Source organism: Macaca fascicularis, chromosome 16 (genome assembly GCF_037993035.2).
Source record: "Macaca fascicularis isolate 582-1 chromosome 16, T2T-MFA8v1.1".
NCBI lineage: Eukaryota > Metazoa > Chordata > Mammalia > Primates > Cercopithecidae > Macaca > Macaca fascicularis.
Window position 1 is genome coordinate 74,563,870 of NC_088390.1, and position 15,362 is coordinate 74,579,231.

General features: G+C 51.5%; 2 protein-coding genes across 9 annotated transcripts in view; one reads left to right on the forward strand and one right to left on the reverse strand.

Annotated features, from left to right (window-relative positions):
• Positions 1–324: 324 nt before the first annotated feature.
• LOC135967750 (uncharacterized) lies at positions 325–2,672 on the reverse strand. The gene is made up of 2 exons (XM_065531902.2): positions 1,811–2,672; positions 325–1,644 (listed from the first exon to the last, which is right to left on the reverse strand). Exons 1-2 carry the CDS (start codon positions 2,553–2,555, stop codon positions 1,439–1,441), a joined length of 951 nt encoding a protein of 316 aa, XP_065387974.1. The 5' UTR covers positions 2,556–2,672; the 3' UTR covers positions 325–1,438.
• Positions 1,516–15,362, forward strand: part of AMZ2 (archaelysin family metallopeptidase 2) — a 59,342-nt gene continuing 45,495 nt past the window's right edge. For 5 of the 8 annotated variants that reach the window (XM_045374514.2, XM_074020250.1, XM_005584770.4 and 2 more), the window contains exon 1: positions 9,776–10,002. Coding sequence is in view for 1 of the 8 variants with exons in the window: in XM_045374510.2 (XP_045230445.1) it covers positions 9,901–10,002 (102 nt within the window). In the remaining 7 variants the exon portion in view is untranslated. Of the gene's footprint in view, positions 1,892–2,469; positions 2,757–9,775; positions 10,003–14,213; positions 14,335–15,362 lie in introns of those variants that run through there. The other 3 variants (XM_065531897.1, XM_045374518.2, XM_065531898.1) reach the window with 3 other exon arrangements.

Below are 15,362 nucleotides of genomic sequence, written 5' to 3' on the forward strand. Positions count from 1 at the left end.
CCTCTCCACCCCTTCACCATTTATAGTGTGTGAGTTTCCATGCTAAGGATGATATTTTCATGATGACAGTATCTGAAGGGCAGGTGGGAAAATCAAGGTCTGGGCAGGGAAGGGGACTCAGCCAAGGCCGCATACACAGCACACTGATGGCCGAGCCGGGGTTAGGACTCCCAGCATACCCCATAGCCTTCTCTAATAATAGATAGGCTGCTGGGTTCTTCTTTATCAAGTGTTGGTTGCACATTATCTCTCTCTTTCTTAAAACAATTGTTCTTTAGTATCTTTATATGTTCAGTAAGTGTTCAAATTTCCAACTACTTTATGTCAAAAAGCATTTCTAACATTTTTATTAAATCAAGATCCAAACAAGATGCATACAATATGATTACTTTATGTCTCTTAAATCTCTTTTAATCCATTGATTCCTCTTTCTCTTTTTCCCTTTATTTTTTATTTTTATGTTTTCAGACGGAGTTTCACTCTTGTTGCCCAGGCTGGAGTGCAATGGGGCAATCTCGGCTCACCGCCACCTCTGCCTTCTGGGTTCAAGCGATTCTCCTGCCTCAGCCTCCTAAGTAGTTGGGGTTACAGGCACACACCACCACGCCTGGCTAATGTTTTGTATTTTTAGCAGAGATGGGGTTTTACCATGTTGCCCAGGCTAGTCTCAAATTCCTGACCTCAGGTGATCGGCCCGCCTCAACCTCCCAAAGTGCTGGAATTACAGGCATGAGCCACTGCACCCGGCCTCTCTTTATTCTTGAATAAGCCACATCATGCATCCTGCAGATATTACCCATGGTCTGGGTTTTCATTATTGCAAATCCATGATGTCACCTAGCAGGGGCAAAGATACAGAGGTAAGGGAGTTCCAGAACTAGCGTGGCCAGATTCAGCTTCCCACCCAACCTGAACCCCCAGGAGGTGGTGTCAACAGGGGCCATGGCCTGGGTGCGGGGCCCCTCTTCCTCCCAGAACACTGGCCTGAATCAGCCAGCTCCCGGCACACACAGCCGGGTCCACAGGCACAACTGTTCCTTGGGGCCCCTGAGGGCAGGGGGTCTGCTGGGGCTGGGGCTTGTGATGTCTGGTGTGAGCGCAGGGTCCGATCAGGGCGAGGCAGCTTGTCCAGAGAGGCAGGTAATTCCCAAACAGAAGACCCCCAAGGCAGAGGGTCCTGGGGCTGGACTGCTGGCCTCTAGGAGGTTGTTCGGAGCTTACCCCGTGGACGGATTGGAAGGTGGCCCTCCTTCCCCCGCAAGGATCAAGAGGGAGTGGGGATTGACGGGAAGGCAATCTGGCCAGGAGAAGCTGCAGGGGAGACTCCCGCCATCCCCAGTCCCACCATCGGAGCCCCGCGGCCTCTTCCTTCTTGGAGACAGCCAGGTGTGTCCCAGGGTCCCGGGAAGTGCAGAGGAGGGGGTGGCGTCTTCGCTCTTCATGCACTGGCCCGGCCCAGAGGGGACAGAAAGCCAGGACGCCGGGGATTGTTTCTCGCAACCGCAGCCCAGCCCCAGTCCGGGAGGAAGTTCTGTCGGGCGCTCTCCGCCGGTGCCTCCCTGGTTATACTGTTACATAGGAAACCTGGCAGCGCGGGAGCCGCGCGGTGGAGGAGGGAGCGCGGGATGCCGAGCCCATGCGCGCCTGTGGGGCAAGTGGAGGCGAGGTCGGCGAGCGGTCCCCCCGAGGTGCCCGGGCAGGCAGGGTCGGGAGTGGGGCGCCGAGCGGGGGTTGAGGTGGGAAGTAGGGTGGGGGTGGGGAAAAGGGCAGGGTGGAGGAGGAAAGGGTGCGGGAGGTGGCTGGTCCGCACCTGGGAGCTCTGCGCGCCTGCTCCCCTTGACTCCGCACTGGCGCGGGAGCTGCACGGGCCGCATCCCACCGGAAGGAGAAGGTAGGCGAAGGGCTACCCTCCACTGGGGGATGGGAGGGGAGCAGGCCGAGGCCCCCAGCGCCGACTCAGGCGTTGACGCCGCTATATCTTGCGTCACGTAGGCGGTGGACGCAGGAGACCTGCTGGCTACCGGTGCTCTCTCGCGCTCCAGGGATCCTCCTGGCACCCCCGCCCCCAATCCCTTCCCTTCTCTGTGTTCCCCCATGTCGGGGAAGGAGCCGTGGCCGGGTCCCCTTCTTATCCAGCCCGAGACACTGCGCCCGGTGGGCGTTCCTGCGCTGGGAATCCCTCTCGGAGTTTTTCCAGGCCCGGCCGAGCTGTGCGGGGAAAGGCCCTGGTGTGGGAGGTGGGCCCGGAGCGGGCGGGTCTGCAGTCCGGTAGCAGTGGGTGATTCAGGGTGCAAATGACCTCCCCGCGAACGGGAACGCCCGGACCAGACAACTAGCCTCAGCCCAGCATTCCCAGAGCCGCGCGCGGGAGGGACGCAGGGACTCCGGGACAGCAAATCCCCAGGGGAGGGGAGAAGTGGGAAGGCGGGGCAGGGGCGGCCCCACCCTCCTTGAGCTAAGCCAGCGACCAGACGCAGCCTTCCCGGCTCCGGGCCCCGACCTTCGGCTCCGGGCCTCGTCTTCCCCGTGCCCCCCAAGGTCCCCAGCAGAGGCATTCAGGCTCCTCCTCGCCCCGCCCAGACACAGCTGCTTTGGGTATCGGTGACAATACTCTTGAGCGTCTCTGTCCCTCTTCGCTCGCGTTGCCGGCTCCGGTTCCGCGCAGCCTCTCTGGCTTCGCCCCGGAAGCCCGGCCCAGGGCGATGGTAGGGGCCTAACCTGCGGCCCTTGGGCTCCCTGAGGCCCGCCCAGCCGACGTGAGTGCACTGCGGGGTCCAGGGGGAAGGGGCGCCGGGGCAGTGTCCTCCTTGGGGTTTGTTGGTCCAGTCTGGGCAGCTTGATTACCCCGCCTCCGGGGCCCAGTGTGCTTAGTGACTCAGTTTACACTTTTTCCTCGTCGAGGAACGCTTGAGAAAGTGGCGAAGGAGCCCTACGGGGGCCCTGGTTGGACCCTGCTTCTTCGGTTCCTCAGCCTCGGCCAGCGGCGGTCTCCTGGCCCCTGGTCCGGGTCACCTTAGGAGGCAGGAGGAGGTGTGGTCAGTGTGGGAGTCTGGAGGGGCCATGCACTTCCGGAGAAGACCACCGACTCGTGGCTTTGGTGGAGGGGCGCAGGCAGATTTAGTTAGGCTCTCCCCCATCCCTGACACACTGGAGTCGGGGCGGGAGTGGGGCTTGTGACCACTCCGGAGAGCTTTGGGGGCCCCTGGTCGGGGACTCCGCACGGATAGTCACTGTCTCGGAGCGCATTCTCCAGGGGCCACTCTCGTGGGGGCACTGTAGGGGTCCCAGGGCAGGTGGGCAGCCTTTCTCGGGGGGCGGCGTGAGAGCCGGAGAGCAGGGGGCGGGGCGGGCCCGGCTCGGGCTCACGTCTGCGTTGAAGCCGCTGGGGAAGGAGAGAGAAACCGAGAGAACCGGTGCCCCCGCCTTGACAGCGGAGGTCCCCACACCAAGGCCCTTGGACTAAGTGGGGCAGGGACAGCCCCCAGGTAGAGCTGTTCGCCGGGGCGTCTGCAGAGCCCGCATCCCAACCCCGACCCAGGGACCGGGGCGCAGGCTCGCGGAGGGAGGTGGTGCTACGGAACTGCAGATTCTCTGCAGCCACAGGAAGGTCACGTGAGAGAAAGGCCATATAATACCTGAAGTGGCCACTAGAAGTTTAGCTGGTCGGGGGCGTGCTGAAGGCAGAGGGCAGTGGTCAGGAGTGAAGTGAGGGTGCGAATTGAGCGTGTGGACAACGGGCAGGAGGAGAGAGACACAGTGCGGCCAGAGGGGGAGTAGGTCATGGATAGAAACATGGTCCCCAGGTTCAGGTGGGGGGGGCAGGATTTGGGGAGGCTGAAGATGGGGAGGAGGTCATTGCTGAGAAGGGATCTCAGAAGAAAGTGGGTGCAGAACAGAGGGGGCAGGATGTGGGGATGGCATGGCATGGGGGCACTGGGGAGCATGTGGGGACCCCCCTCTATTAGGCAGCAGCTCAGGGCTTAGAGCAGGCCACCGGGCAGGGCCAGGGACCCCCAGAACAGAGGAGCTTCTGCCATGGATGGTGTTTTACAGCCTTGTCACTCCCCATGCACTCTAGTCACACATATTGAGCACTTGGTGTGGGCTGGTCACCGTGCTGGACACTGGGGACAGAGTATGGTAAGATGCAGTCCCAAAGGGGCTAAGAATCCTGTGGGTTCTTGCTCAAAGGCTTGTACCCAGGGTTAAGCTCCCGGCAACTTGGAAGGCAGGCATGGACACCTCCATTTGCCCTGAGTACAAACAGGTTCAGAGAGGTTTAGCGACAGGATGAAGGTCACACAGCCAGGAAGTGGCTGTGTCCAGGACAGTTCCAGGCCCCCTGACCCCAAGCCCCTGGCCACCAGGTGGCCTTTAGGGTTGGCCACCCTGTTCCCCTCGGCAAGAACAGTACAAGCCGAAGGCAAGCAAGCGCTCTTTCTTCTGAGCATCCTGTGTGCCCAGCCCTGTGGTGGGAGAGTTGATGATGTCCCAGGAGAGGGACGTCTCCTGTTCTCTTGCTGCCTAGGAGAGGGCAGAAGCAAACTCTTCTGAGAGCGGAGAGAGAAAGACAGGGGGAGGTAAGCAGGGATGACTCCTCCCCTCCCCCAAAGAGGCCACTCAGGGAGCCCTGGGAAGCCAGGCCGAGGGCGGTGCAATAAAGGGGCCTCTGAGACTCTTCCCCCTGGCTGCCATCCTGGCTCTGGGATTTCAGGGTGCAGTCACCATCCCTGCCCAGAGGTGAGAAGACTCAGGCGGGTGGGACTGGCCTGGAGCTTGCCACTGCTGCTGGGGCATTGGCTGCTGGGAGGGAGTTTCCGGCCAGGCTGCTGCACCTTCTCATACAAGCAGCACCTGAGCAGGCAGCCCCGACTGGAAGGAGCCCGGGGCCCTCATTCCTCCTTCTCTGCTGGGAACTGTGAGTGAGCCCTCGCCCCTGGGGAACTAGAGGGCGGCCATAGCAGTTTCCCCACTCTCCCCTCCCTTTCCCGAATCCTAAAACCCACGTGGGGGCCCCTCCTCTCTGGATCCAGGCCCAGCTCCCACTTCCTAGGACAAACTCCGAGGGCAGCCCGAGGCCGCTGTGATTGAGAGAAAGGAACTGGCCTTGGGACAGACCCACCTGTCCCCACTCGGGGCCAGCTAGGGGGCCTTTGGCAAGGGGTGTTGGTAACAGTTGGAAGCTGAGGCCAAGTTGAGGGGACTCCAGCTAGCCCCTTGCCTGTACTCCCTTCTCCAACAACCCCCACCCACAGCCCCAGCTGGGGCAGCCGCCCTGGGGTGGGTCTGCTGGTTTCTTTGCACCTGACCCAGTTCCCTCCCAGTGGCTCACCTGCAGCCCCGGGCTGTCCCAGAGCCCCTCTGCCTCCCTAGGACCTGACTTAGGAGACAGCAGCTTCTTGGGTCCCCCTCCCACCCTCACCTCACATTGCTGTACCCCCAGAGATCTCCCAGCCCGCTCCCCCACCCCCCGCTCCCTTGCAGGCTGCATGGTCTCTGAGGGTCTCCCTGGAGCCTGCGCCTGGTTCTCACCTCTTAGTCCCTGGCTCCCTTCAGCCCCAAGGGCCTGAGATGGGCCTCACCTGCCCCCTCACTTCTTTCCCAGGCCTCAGCAGTTGACTTCACTCTAGACCTATTTTTTAAATGTTTATTTTAATAGTTGTGGGGAGCAGGTGGTGTTTGGTTACATGAATAAGTTCTTTAGTGGCAATTTCTGAGATTTTGGTGCACCCGTCACCCAAGTGGTGTGCAATATCCTTGGGATATTTAGGTTCAAGTGAAGAAGAAGGTGAAGAATAGGAAAATGCCTTTAAGGCCAGGTGCCATGGCTCACACCTGTGATGGGATGCCAAGGCAGGGAAGGATCAATTGAGCCCAGGAGTTCAAGAAACAGCCTGGGCAACATGGCAAATCCCCATCTCTACAAAAAATGCAAAAATTAGCCGGGCATGTTAGTACACACCAGTATTCACAGTTAGGAGGCTGATGTCGGAGGATCGCTTGAGCCCAGGACTTCAAGGCTGCAGTGAGCTGAGATCAACCCGCTGTGCTCCAGCTTGGGTGACAGAGCAAGACCCTTTGTCCAAAAAAAAAAAAAAAAAAAAAAGCCTTTAAGGCCCAAGAAAATTCATCTAGACAGTAGTTCTGTTTTGGGAGGTTTGATTTTTTAAAAAATTATTATGGGAAATTTAAAACTGCACAAATACGAAGAGAGTAATGAGCTCCAAAGCAACCATCATTCAGCTTTGACAATGATCAAAGTTTATCACTTTTTTTTTTTTTTTTGAGATGGAGTTTTGCTCTGTCATCCAGGCTAGAGTGCAGTGGCATGGTCTCAGCTCACTGCAACCTCCACCTTCCAGGTTCAAGCAAGTCTCCTGCCTCAGCCTCGCAAATAGCTGGGATTACAGGCGCCTGCCACCACACCCAGCTAATTTTTGTATTTTTAATAGAGACAGGTTTTCGCCATGTTGACCAGGCTGGTCTCGAACTCCTGACCTCAAGTGATCTGCCTGCCTCGGCCTCCCAAAGTGCTGGGATTACAGGCTGAGTCACTGCTCCCAGCCAAATTTTATCACTCTTGGTTCAGTTGTCACTGACCACTTTTCTTAATCCTGTAGTGTTTTAAAACAAATCCCAGAAATCATGTTTCACCAGAAGTTCAGTATGTATCTCTACATAGACATTTTTTCCATAACCATCATGTCATTGTCACACTCAACAAATTAACTATAATTAATAAATTAATCATCTGATTTTCAGTCCATATTCCACTTGCCCTAGTTGTCTTAGAGGTACGTTTTTACTGTTAGCAGTAAACCAGGTCCAGGCAAGGCCACACATTGCATTTCATGATTTTTCTTCAGTCTTTTATTCTGTTGTATAAACTTCAAGGAGTCCAAGAACCATTGAAATAGATTACAAAAGTTTATATACATACTTTTTTCCTTGGTAGAGGATCATAGTATTTATCCATTTCTAGTAGGGTTCTGTGACACAAAGTATGTTAGAAACCACTAATGTGGACTTTCTGGAATCATCAAACAGATTGTGATAATCCTTTATACATGAAGTTTTATTATTATTTTTGTGACAGAGTGAGACACTCTGTCACCCAGGCTGGAGTGCAGTGGCCCCATCTCAGCTCCTTGAAACCTCCGCCTCCCAGGTTCAAGCGATTCTCCTGCTTCAGCCTCCCAAGTAGCTGGGACTACAGGCTCGTGCCACCATGCCCAGCTAATTTTTTTTTTTTTTTTTTTTTTTTTTGAGTCGGAGTCTAGCTCTGTCGCCCAGGCTGGAGTGCAGTGGCCAGATCTCAGCTCACTGCAAGCTCCGCCTCCCGGGTTTACGCCATTCTCCTGGCTCAGCCTCCCGAGTAGCTGGGACTACAGGCGCCTGCCACCTCGCCCGGCTAGTTTTTTGTAATTTTTAGTAGAGACGGGGTTTCACCGTGTTAACCAGGATGGTCTCGATCTGCTGACCTTGTGATCCGCCCGTCTCGGCCTCCCAAAGTGCTAGGATTACAGGCTTGAGCCACCGCGCCCGGCCAACCCAGCTAATTTTTGTATTTTTAGTAGACAGGATTTCACTATGTTGCCCAAGCTAATCTCGAACTCCTGGGCTCAAGTGATCCGCCCATCTGGCCTCCTAAAGTGCTGAGATTACAGGCCTGAGCCACCATGCCTGGCCACCCTCTTCAGACAAAATATGGGCACTTCCATTGGCCTAGTCTTCATCTTGCCTACTTTATTGACTTAGATTACTTACCTGGTCCCTGGAGACATATACACATTTGTCATTCTTAGTGCTCAACCAAATTGTATTGAATGCATTTATTTGGCAATTAGGGCTTATATTTTAATCTTCATTTCACATGTGTTCCATTTTCCTAACTAGATTGAAATAAGCCATTTGATGTACAGAATCCTGTTAGGTATTTTTCTTTCTTTCTTTTTTTAAAATTTTGAGACAGGGTCTTGCTCTGTCACTCAGGCTGGAGTGCAGTGGTGCAGTCACGGCTCACTGCAACATCCACCTCCCAGGCTCAAGCAATCCTCCCACCTCAGCCTCTTGCTAGTTGGGACCACAGGTGCGCACCACCACGCCCGGCTAATTTTTCAAATTTTTTCTAGAGACGAGGTCCTGCTATGTTGCCCGGGCTGGTCTTGAACTCCTGACCTCAAGCTGTCATCCGGCCTTGGCTTCTCAAAGGGCTGGGATTGCAGTTGTGAGCTGCCGCGCCCGGTCAACTGTTTTTCCTTAAATTACTTTTTGGTTGTCACTTATCTCAATAAATATTAATATATGTTTATAAAACCTTTCTCTTATCTGAAGAGCTGACCTCAACCACTCAGGGTTGAGTCCCTGTGATAAGGTTTGAGGGTGCCTGAAATGTCATCATGATTCGTCCTTTGGGCTAAGCTGAAACTTCGTGACTTGTCAGGAAAATCAATTAAGGTTATTTGCCGATAATACAAGCATTTAACACCGTGAAGCGGGTTTTAGGCAGGATTCCCTCTTTTCCACTGCAAAGAAGAGGTAAGTGCTTGCTGAGGTGATCGAGGTCCTCGCTGGGGCACTGGGAAGGTGGCGGGAGTTTGGAACGTGCAGTAGTTGCGTTCTGGAGTTTACTGAGGCTTTCCGAGTGGGGATTCCACCCAACAGGTCTTAGGGCGCCCCTCCCTCTGGGCGTGGCAGCCCGGGGCGTGGCTCCTGGCACAGATCCGGAGCAGTTGTCATCGGAGTCAATTTCAGGACTCCAGCTCCAAGCTTTGGGTTTCCATAATTCTGGGGGCTTGTCTCCCTGTCCCTCCCCCCTCAACTAATTTCCCTCCGTCCCTGGCGCTGCCCGGTGCCTTGGTGCCTTCGGTCGCTCGGGCCGCCCCTCTCCGCGACTTTTTTTTTCTTTCTCTCGCTGGCTCTTTCAGCATCAGTTTCCATAGGGGGCTGGAGGGGAATGATATTTGGGGGCTTCCCTGCCTTCCTCTCCGAGCTGCGGAAGGGAAGACGCGGGGAAGAGGTCCGAGCGGCTTTGGGCTCCAGCCAGGGGTCCGCGGAGACTGTGGTCTTTGACGCGGGGCATTTCGCGAGCTATGCGCCCCTCTCCGCAGTGCCACCCTCGCCGGGAGTCCAGTCGCACTGCGCTGCACCGATCTCAGGAGCTCCAGGCTCCCCGCCCCCGACTCGACGCTCCCGCGCTCCCCCTAGCGGCCACCGTGCTGCCTCGCTGTGTCCCAGGCTTGTCGGCTGCTCAGCTCACACGGGAGAGGGAAGAAACAAGAGCGCGGCTGAAGCCGATTCTGAGTGGGGCCCCAGCAATTCGCAATGAGCGTTTTCCCTCCACCTGCTTCCGCCGGCCGGGCCCGTCCTGCGCGGCCCCGCAGGCCTCCCCACCCGGTCCCGGGGCTCCCCACCGCCCCCCCAACCCCGCGCTCGCCCCTCTACCTCCGCTTTCCCTTCTCCGCCCGCCTGGGCTCCGAAATTGAGGTGGGGCAGACCGCCCAAGCAGCCCGCGGCTCCCGCTGCGGAGCGCTGCGCCTTAGCCCCGCTGCCGCCGAGGTTCGGACCATCGGGGGACTCCGCTCGCAGCACCGCGGTAGCAGCAGGGCCAGGTTGAGGTGGCCTTCAAGAGGCGGCTGAGCTCGCCCATAGGGAGCAGCAGTAGCCAGAGGAAGCGGCCGCTGGCCCGCCAAGCACCAGCGCCCGGGTGGAGGGGGCGAGGAGGCGGGGACAGCAGCCGCGGCCACCTGGCTCGGACTACCGCCGCCTGGAGGGCGGTCAACAAAGTGGTGTACGATGACCACGGAGCATGTTCCTGGAGCGAGGAGGAAGAGGACGGCGACGCCGAGGAGACCCAGGATTCTGAGGACGACGAGGAGGATGAGATAGAGGGCGACGACGATGACTCCGATTATCCGGAGGAGATGGAAGACGACGACGACGACGCCAGTTACTGCACGGAAAGCAGCTTCAGGAGCCATAGTACCTACAGCAGCACTCCAGGTACCCACCCAGCCCAGTTGCTGCAGACTCCTTCCCCACCTCCTCTGCCCTCCCCCCTTGCTCACTCGAGTGCTGTGCATCCTGCTCCGATCTCCCCCCAACCCCGCCTCCCCCCCAAACGGAGGGGAAATGCGACGGCACATCAAGTGGCAAAAAACTAGATTTACAAGAGGAAACAGGCGCATTGTTCAAAATGGAGATTGCATTGTTGCAGTTTGCAGGCCACACTCGCTCGCTCTCTCTCTCCCCCACCAATCCCCTCATTTTCCTCTTCAAAATTTGTGCCAGTGCAGTGTCTCCACCGGGCAGGATTGAAACTTTGGCAAACACATATCCATTGCATTCATTTCTCTCCCGTTGTTTTGCTGTGGTTTTCTGAAATGAAAGAAGCCTCTGGTTTTGCAAACCTCGTTGCATTTCTAATGTGGTTCCTTTCGGATTTTTTATTAGATATCTATTACTTAAAAGGGAATTAAGGATTTGGACAGATTGTGACACACAAACACATATAAAAACATGCCTGTTTTCACACCCCTAGCTGTGGTTTTAAAATTGTGTTAAGGAAACGGATCATTTGGGTTAGTAGGGGAACCTTATCTGGTCCCGTGTGTGTATTTTCATTCTTCGAGTGCTAATGGGCCTGTGCAACAGTCGCTGGTAAATGGCTGATTAAAAAGCAAAGCAGAAAGCCATACAAGACCCAACCAAATTTGGTAATTCATCCGATTCAGAATTGTTTTTGGTTAAATCAAAAATAAAACTACAAAACCACAGGAACGCGCGTCTTACTTGATCGCTTTGCCTTGCTTGGGAAATGCAGTTTCGTGTCACCTGTTGGAGAAGATGTGTAGTTGATCATCTAGACATGGTTGCCGAAGATGAACTTTTGGACCAACTTCTAAGTCACACAGCGTCGATATCAGATTTATTACACGATGACTTTTTCTTTTCACTCTATTTCTGAGGAAAAAGCCCTCCCGAAATCCGTAATGAATTTCTCCATGGTACCCCCTCTTCTGTTTTCACACAGAAAAGTTTCTCTAGGCTGGTGCTGAGATGCATTTTGTTAAACACTCCTCGTCCCCCCCCACAACAAAGTCTGCTTTGTATTAAATACGTAGTTGCAGTTTACTAAATTGTGAAATTAACATAACCGAAGCAACAGCCGGCAAGATTTTTCCTTTATAATTTTGCAAATCTAGATTAATTTAGAATCTGGTTTTAAAAGCATTAAAAAAAAGTTTATGAGGAACTATTTGTGAGGAAAAAGGACCCTTTTTTCCTTGAAGTAAGGTGTGTCATGTCTTTCTCAGAGAGACTAGGGTAGTAGAAGTGGTTAACTTGAAAAGTTTCTGATTTTTATAAATGCTTAAATACTTATTGGAGAAGTAGGGTAGTAGTATATTAAGCCAAATGTAAACCCACGTAGGTATATCCTAACGTAAACTGAAAAAAGGTAATTTATTTTGCCTGATGGTCAGAATTGTTGCCAGACTTGTCTGGGGAGGCTGTATGGAGAATGAAAGGAATTAATCCGGTGTCAGATATTTATGTCTTATATGTAGAAAGGACTACATGTAAATTCTTGCCAACTTAATTTTAGTCCATCTTTTTTCTTTTCTTTTCTTTTTTTTTTTGAGAGGGAGTCTTGCTCTGTCACCTAGGCTGGAGTGCAATGGTGTGATTTTGGCTCACTGCAACCTCTACCTCTCGCACTTAAGCGATTTTCCTGACTTAGCCTCCCGAGCAGCTGGGATCACAGGTATCCATCAGCACGTCCAGCTGATTTTTGTGTTTTTAGTAGAGGTGGGGTTTCACTATGTTGACCAGGCTGGTCTCAAACTCCTGACCTTAAGTGATCCGCCCACCTCGGCCTCCCAAAGTGCTGGGATTACAGGCGTGAGCCACCACGCCCGGCCCAGTTAAATGATTTTTTAATTGAAGGAATATGTGCATTAAAATAGTTTTTAAGAAGGTAAAGGAAGCATATATGAAAGAGGCAAAATTCCATTGTTTTTGATGCCTAGGATAGGAAATAGAATGTTTCTAGATGGGGCTGGGTGCAGCAAGCAGCTCACCCTGTAATCCCAGCACTTTGGGAGGGTGAGGGGAGGATCACCTGAGGTCGGGAGTTTGAGACCAGCCTGGCCAACATGGTGAAACCCACCTCTACTGAAAATACAAAATGTAGCCCAGTGTGGTGGTACACACCTGTAATCCCAGCTACTCAGGAGGCTGAGGTAGGAGAATCGCTTGAACCTGGGAGGCAGAGGCCGCAGCGAGTTGAGATCATGCCACTGCATTCCAGCCTGGATGACAGAGATTCTGTCTCAAAAAAAAAAAAAAAAAGAAAAAAGGATGTTTCTAGATGGAATGCCACTGTGGGCCTGTTTTTGGTTATGTTCCCCTCTAGCCCAGCTCAGGTCATCCATCCCTAACTTTGGTGTTGGGGTTGTTTTACTTCTCTTTTTTGGTTTTACCATATCTGTATGTAAAATGGAACAGCAAGAAAATACCTAGTTGTCTAAGGAAAGGTCAGCTCTGCCATTATTGGTTGGAATCCCCCAGGAGAAGATGATCCCAACAGACTCAGTGTCATAGTCTGGCCTCAGTGTTCCTGAGGGTTTTCGAGAAGCTCTTCTGAGAAGTCTGTGGGCGAGGTCAGGAGACAGTCTCAGGGTTTACCTCAGTCAGGGCATCAGGCAGGGTTGTAGTGTGGACTGAGTATCTGACATCTTGTGGCTATATGGTCAGAGAGATGGGCTACTTTGTATCTTCAGCTTCTGAAGTCTTCAAAGCCCTCTTCCAGTTCTTAGAATTAGGTCAAATGAAAAATTCTGGTAGGATGAAATGAATGTCAGAGCAGGGCATGGAAAGGAGAGTAGAAACTTTATCAGTGTGCTGTCGAGAAATCTGAATCCACACTGATTCTTCATTCTTTGTGGCTGGAAGCTTATAGAATCTTCGCTGTCTATGGGGTTCCGCAGTTTTACAGTGACATGCCCTTGTGTTGGCCGCTTTCATCCATGAGGTATTTTTGATGGGTATTTTCAATCTGGCAGTTGTGTCCTTTGATTCTGAGAACTTCTCTTGACAACTTCCTCTTTTCCCTCTCGTATTTATCTTGAACTATGATTTTATTGAATGTTGGACTTCCTGTTTTGGTCTTCTGACTTTATCATTTCTCTCCAGTTTTCCTCTTTGTCTCTTTTTCTCTTTGGGGTATGTGTATGTGTTCAGTTTCTTAAGATTTCCTTATCTTGGTCGTCTAACCCTACTATCCAGTTTTTCCTTTCTGCTACCATATTTTTATTATCTAAGAGCTCTTTTGTTTTTAAAATCTTCCTTTTAAAAAAATACTAAAATCCTGTTTGTCTTGGATGTAGTATTTTATCTTACCTTTCTGAGGGTATTAATGACAGGTTTTTTTTCTCTCCTCTGTGCATGGTCTGTTTCTTCTAAGTTGCTTCTTCCTATTCTTTGTTTTGTTTTTTTTTATTTCGTGCTCAGATGTTTATTAATTCTTCATTTTCTGCTCCTCATTAACATTGTGGTACTATGTAGCGAGTTGGAAGCTCTGAGCCAGTGGGTGGGCCTTATCAATTTTGACTTAACCATTGGATGATTTTCATTGTCTCTTTTATTGGGGGAAATCCCTCTTGTTAGTATCTTGAGGTCTGTCCTCGAGAGTAAGCTCTAGGGGAGCGATGGCATGGAAAGGCCTTTTCCTGTGTCCTGCTTGAAGCATGAAGGTCTTGCTGTTGGTATTCTCATGGCTGAGTGGTGGAAGAAAGCTTCATTTATTGTGCACACAGCATTTACTATGTGTATTGTCACTTAAATCCTCAGTTTTCTGTACAATACCTTTGTTCACAACTGAGCGTGGTTTTTGCCAGTCCAGGGAGCCTCAGTTTACCTCCTCTGGAGACTAGACCTTTGGCAGCTGAAGGGGAGAGAGATAGTTTAGGAATCTGCTCCATAAACAGCTTCCAGCCAGTTCCCTATTCTAGAGACACCCCTCCTCGTCATCATTGCTTTTTGAGGATTGTGTTCTCAACCTCACCTTCCTTTTTACTTTGAGATGGACTTTCTTAGGTCTGCTGAGGCAGTACTCACTTGTTCATCTACATTCAGATTTTTATTTTTTTAATCGTGTGTCTCCTACTTTATCCTTATGAGTTAGTCTTTAACGATTTTTTTTTTTTTGACAGGGTCTCCCTTTGTCACCCAGGCTGTGGAGTGCAGTGGTGCTATCTTGGCTAACTGCAGCCTCAACCACCTGGGCTTAAGCAGTCCTCCTGTTTCAGTCCCCCCAAGTAGCTGGAACTACAGGTGTGTGCCACCATGCCCAGCTAATTTTTGCATTTTTTTGTAGAGACAAGGTTTTGCCATGTTACCCATAGTCTCGAACTTGTGAGCTCAAGCCATCTGCCCTCCTTCGCCTCTCAGAGTGCTGGGATTATAGGCGTGAGCCACTGCGTCCAGCCTAACAATATTTCTTTAGCGTGGTTTTAAGAAGGTTTCAGGAGGGAGCAAAATGAAATCTGTCACCTTAATCCAGAAACTGCTATGAGAAACAATACATGAGGGTTCAAATGTATATTCTGTGTCTTTTGGTTTGGATCAGATATTTTAAGACATATGTGTAAAATATGTGTAATTTTTTTCTTTTCTTGCTCCCTTACCTCCCATACATGTGGTCATGGTATTCCTTGTGCCGTTTTTTGTTTTTGTCTTTGTTTTGACATTTTGCTGTTGAGGTGGTAACACGGAAACCTTTGTCAGCAAGGTCATTCCAAATGGTGAAATAACTGTAACCACATTTTAAAGTTTATTGCTCTCAGGAAGCTAAGGCACAGGAATTACTTGAACCCAGGAGGCGGAGGTTGCAATGAGCTGAGATGGCGCCACTGTACTCCAGCCTGGGTGATGGCTTGAGACTCTGTCTGTCTCAAAAAAAATTGACGAAATCAAATATTTTATTTTTCTTAGTGGAACAGTAAAATTCTTAAGTTATGTTTGTCAATAAAACTGTTCATTTGAGTTTATCTGCTTTAAAAGCTATAGTTGTCATTCAAATTGCCTTTTTTGATGCGTAATAAAGTGCACAGATTTTAAAGATGATTTCAGGCAAATAGGATATCTTTTTCTATGCTGTGATATTTTGAGTATTCTATGTAAAGTCAAGTAGGAAACTTTAAACAGTGATAATTAAGTATTCTGTGTCAACAATTTTGACAAATCTGAAAGATTTTACATCTTTTATGAAAATGAGATTAAAATAATTTCAGTTTAACTGTACTTTTGTGGTAGATTATATGTGGACTCCTTGTGATAATTTTAAAGCCATGTAAAATTTT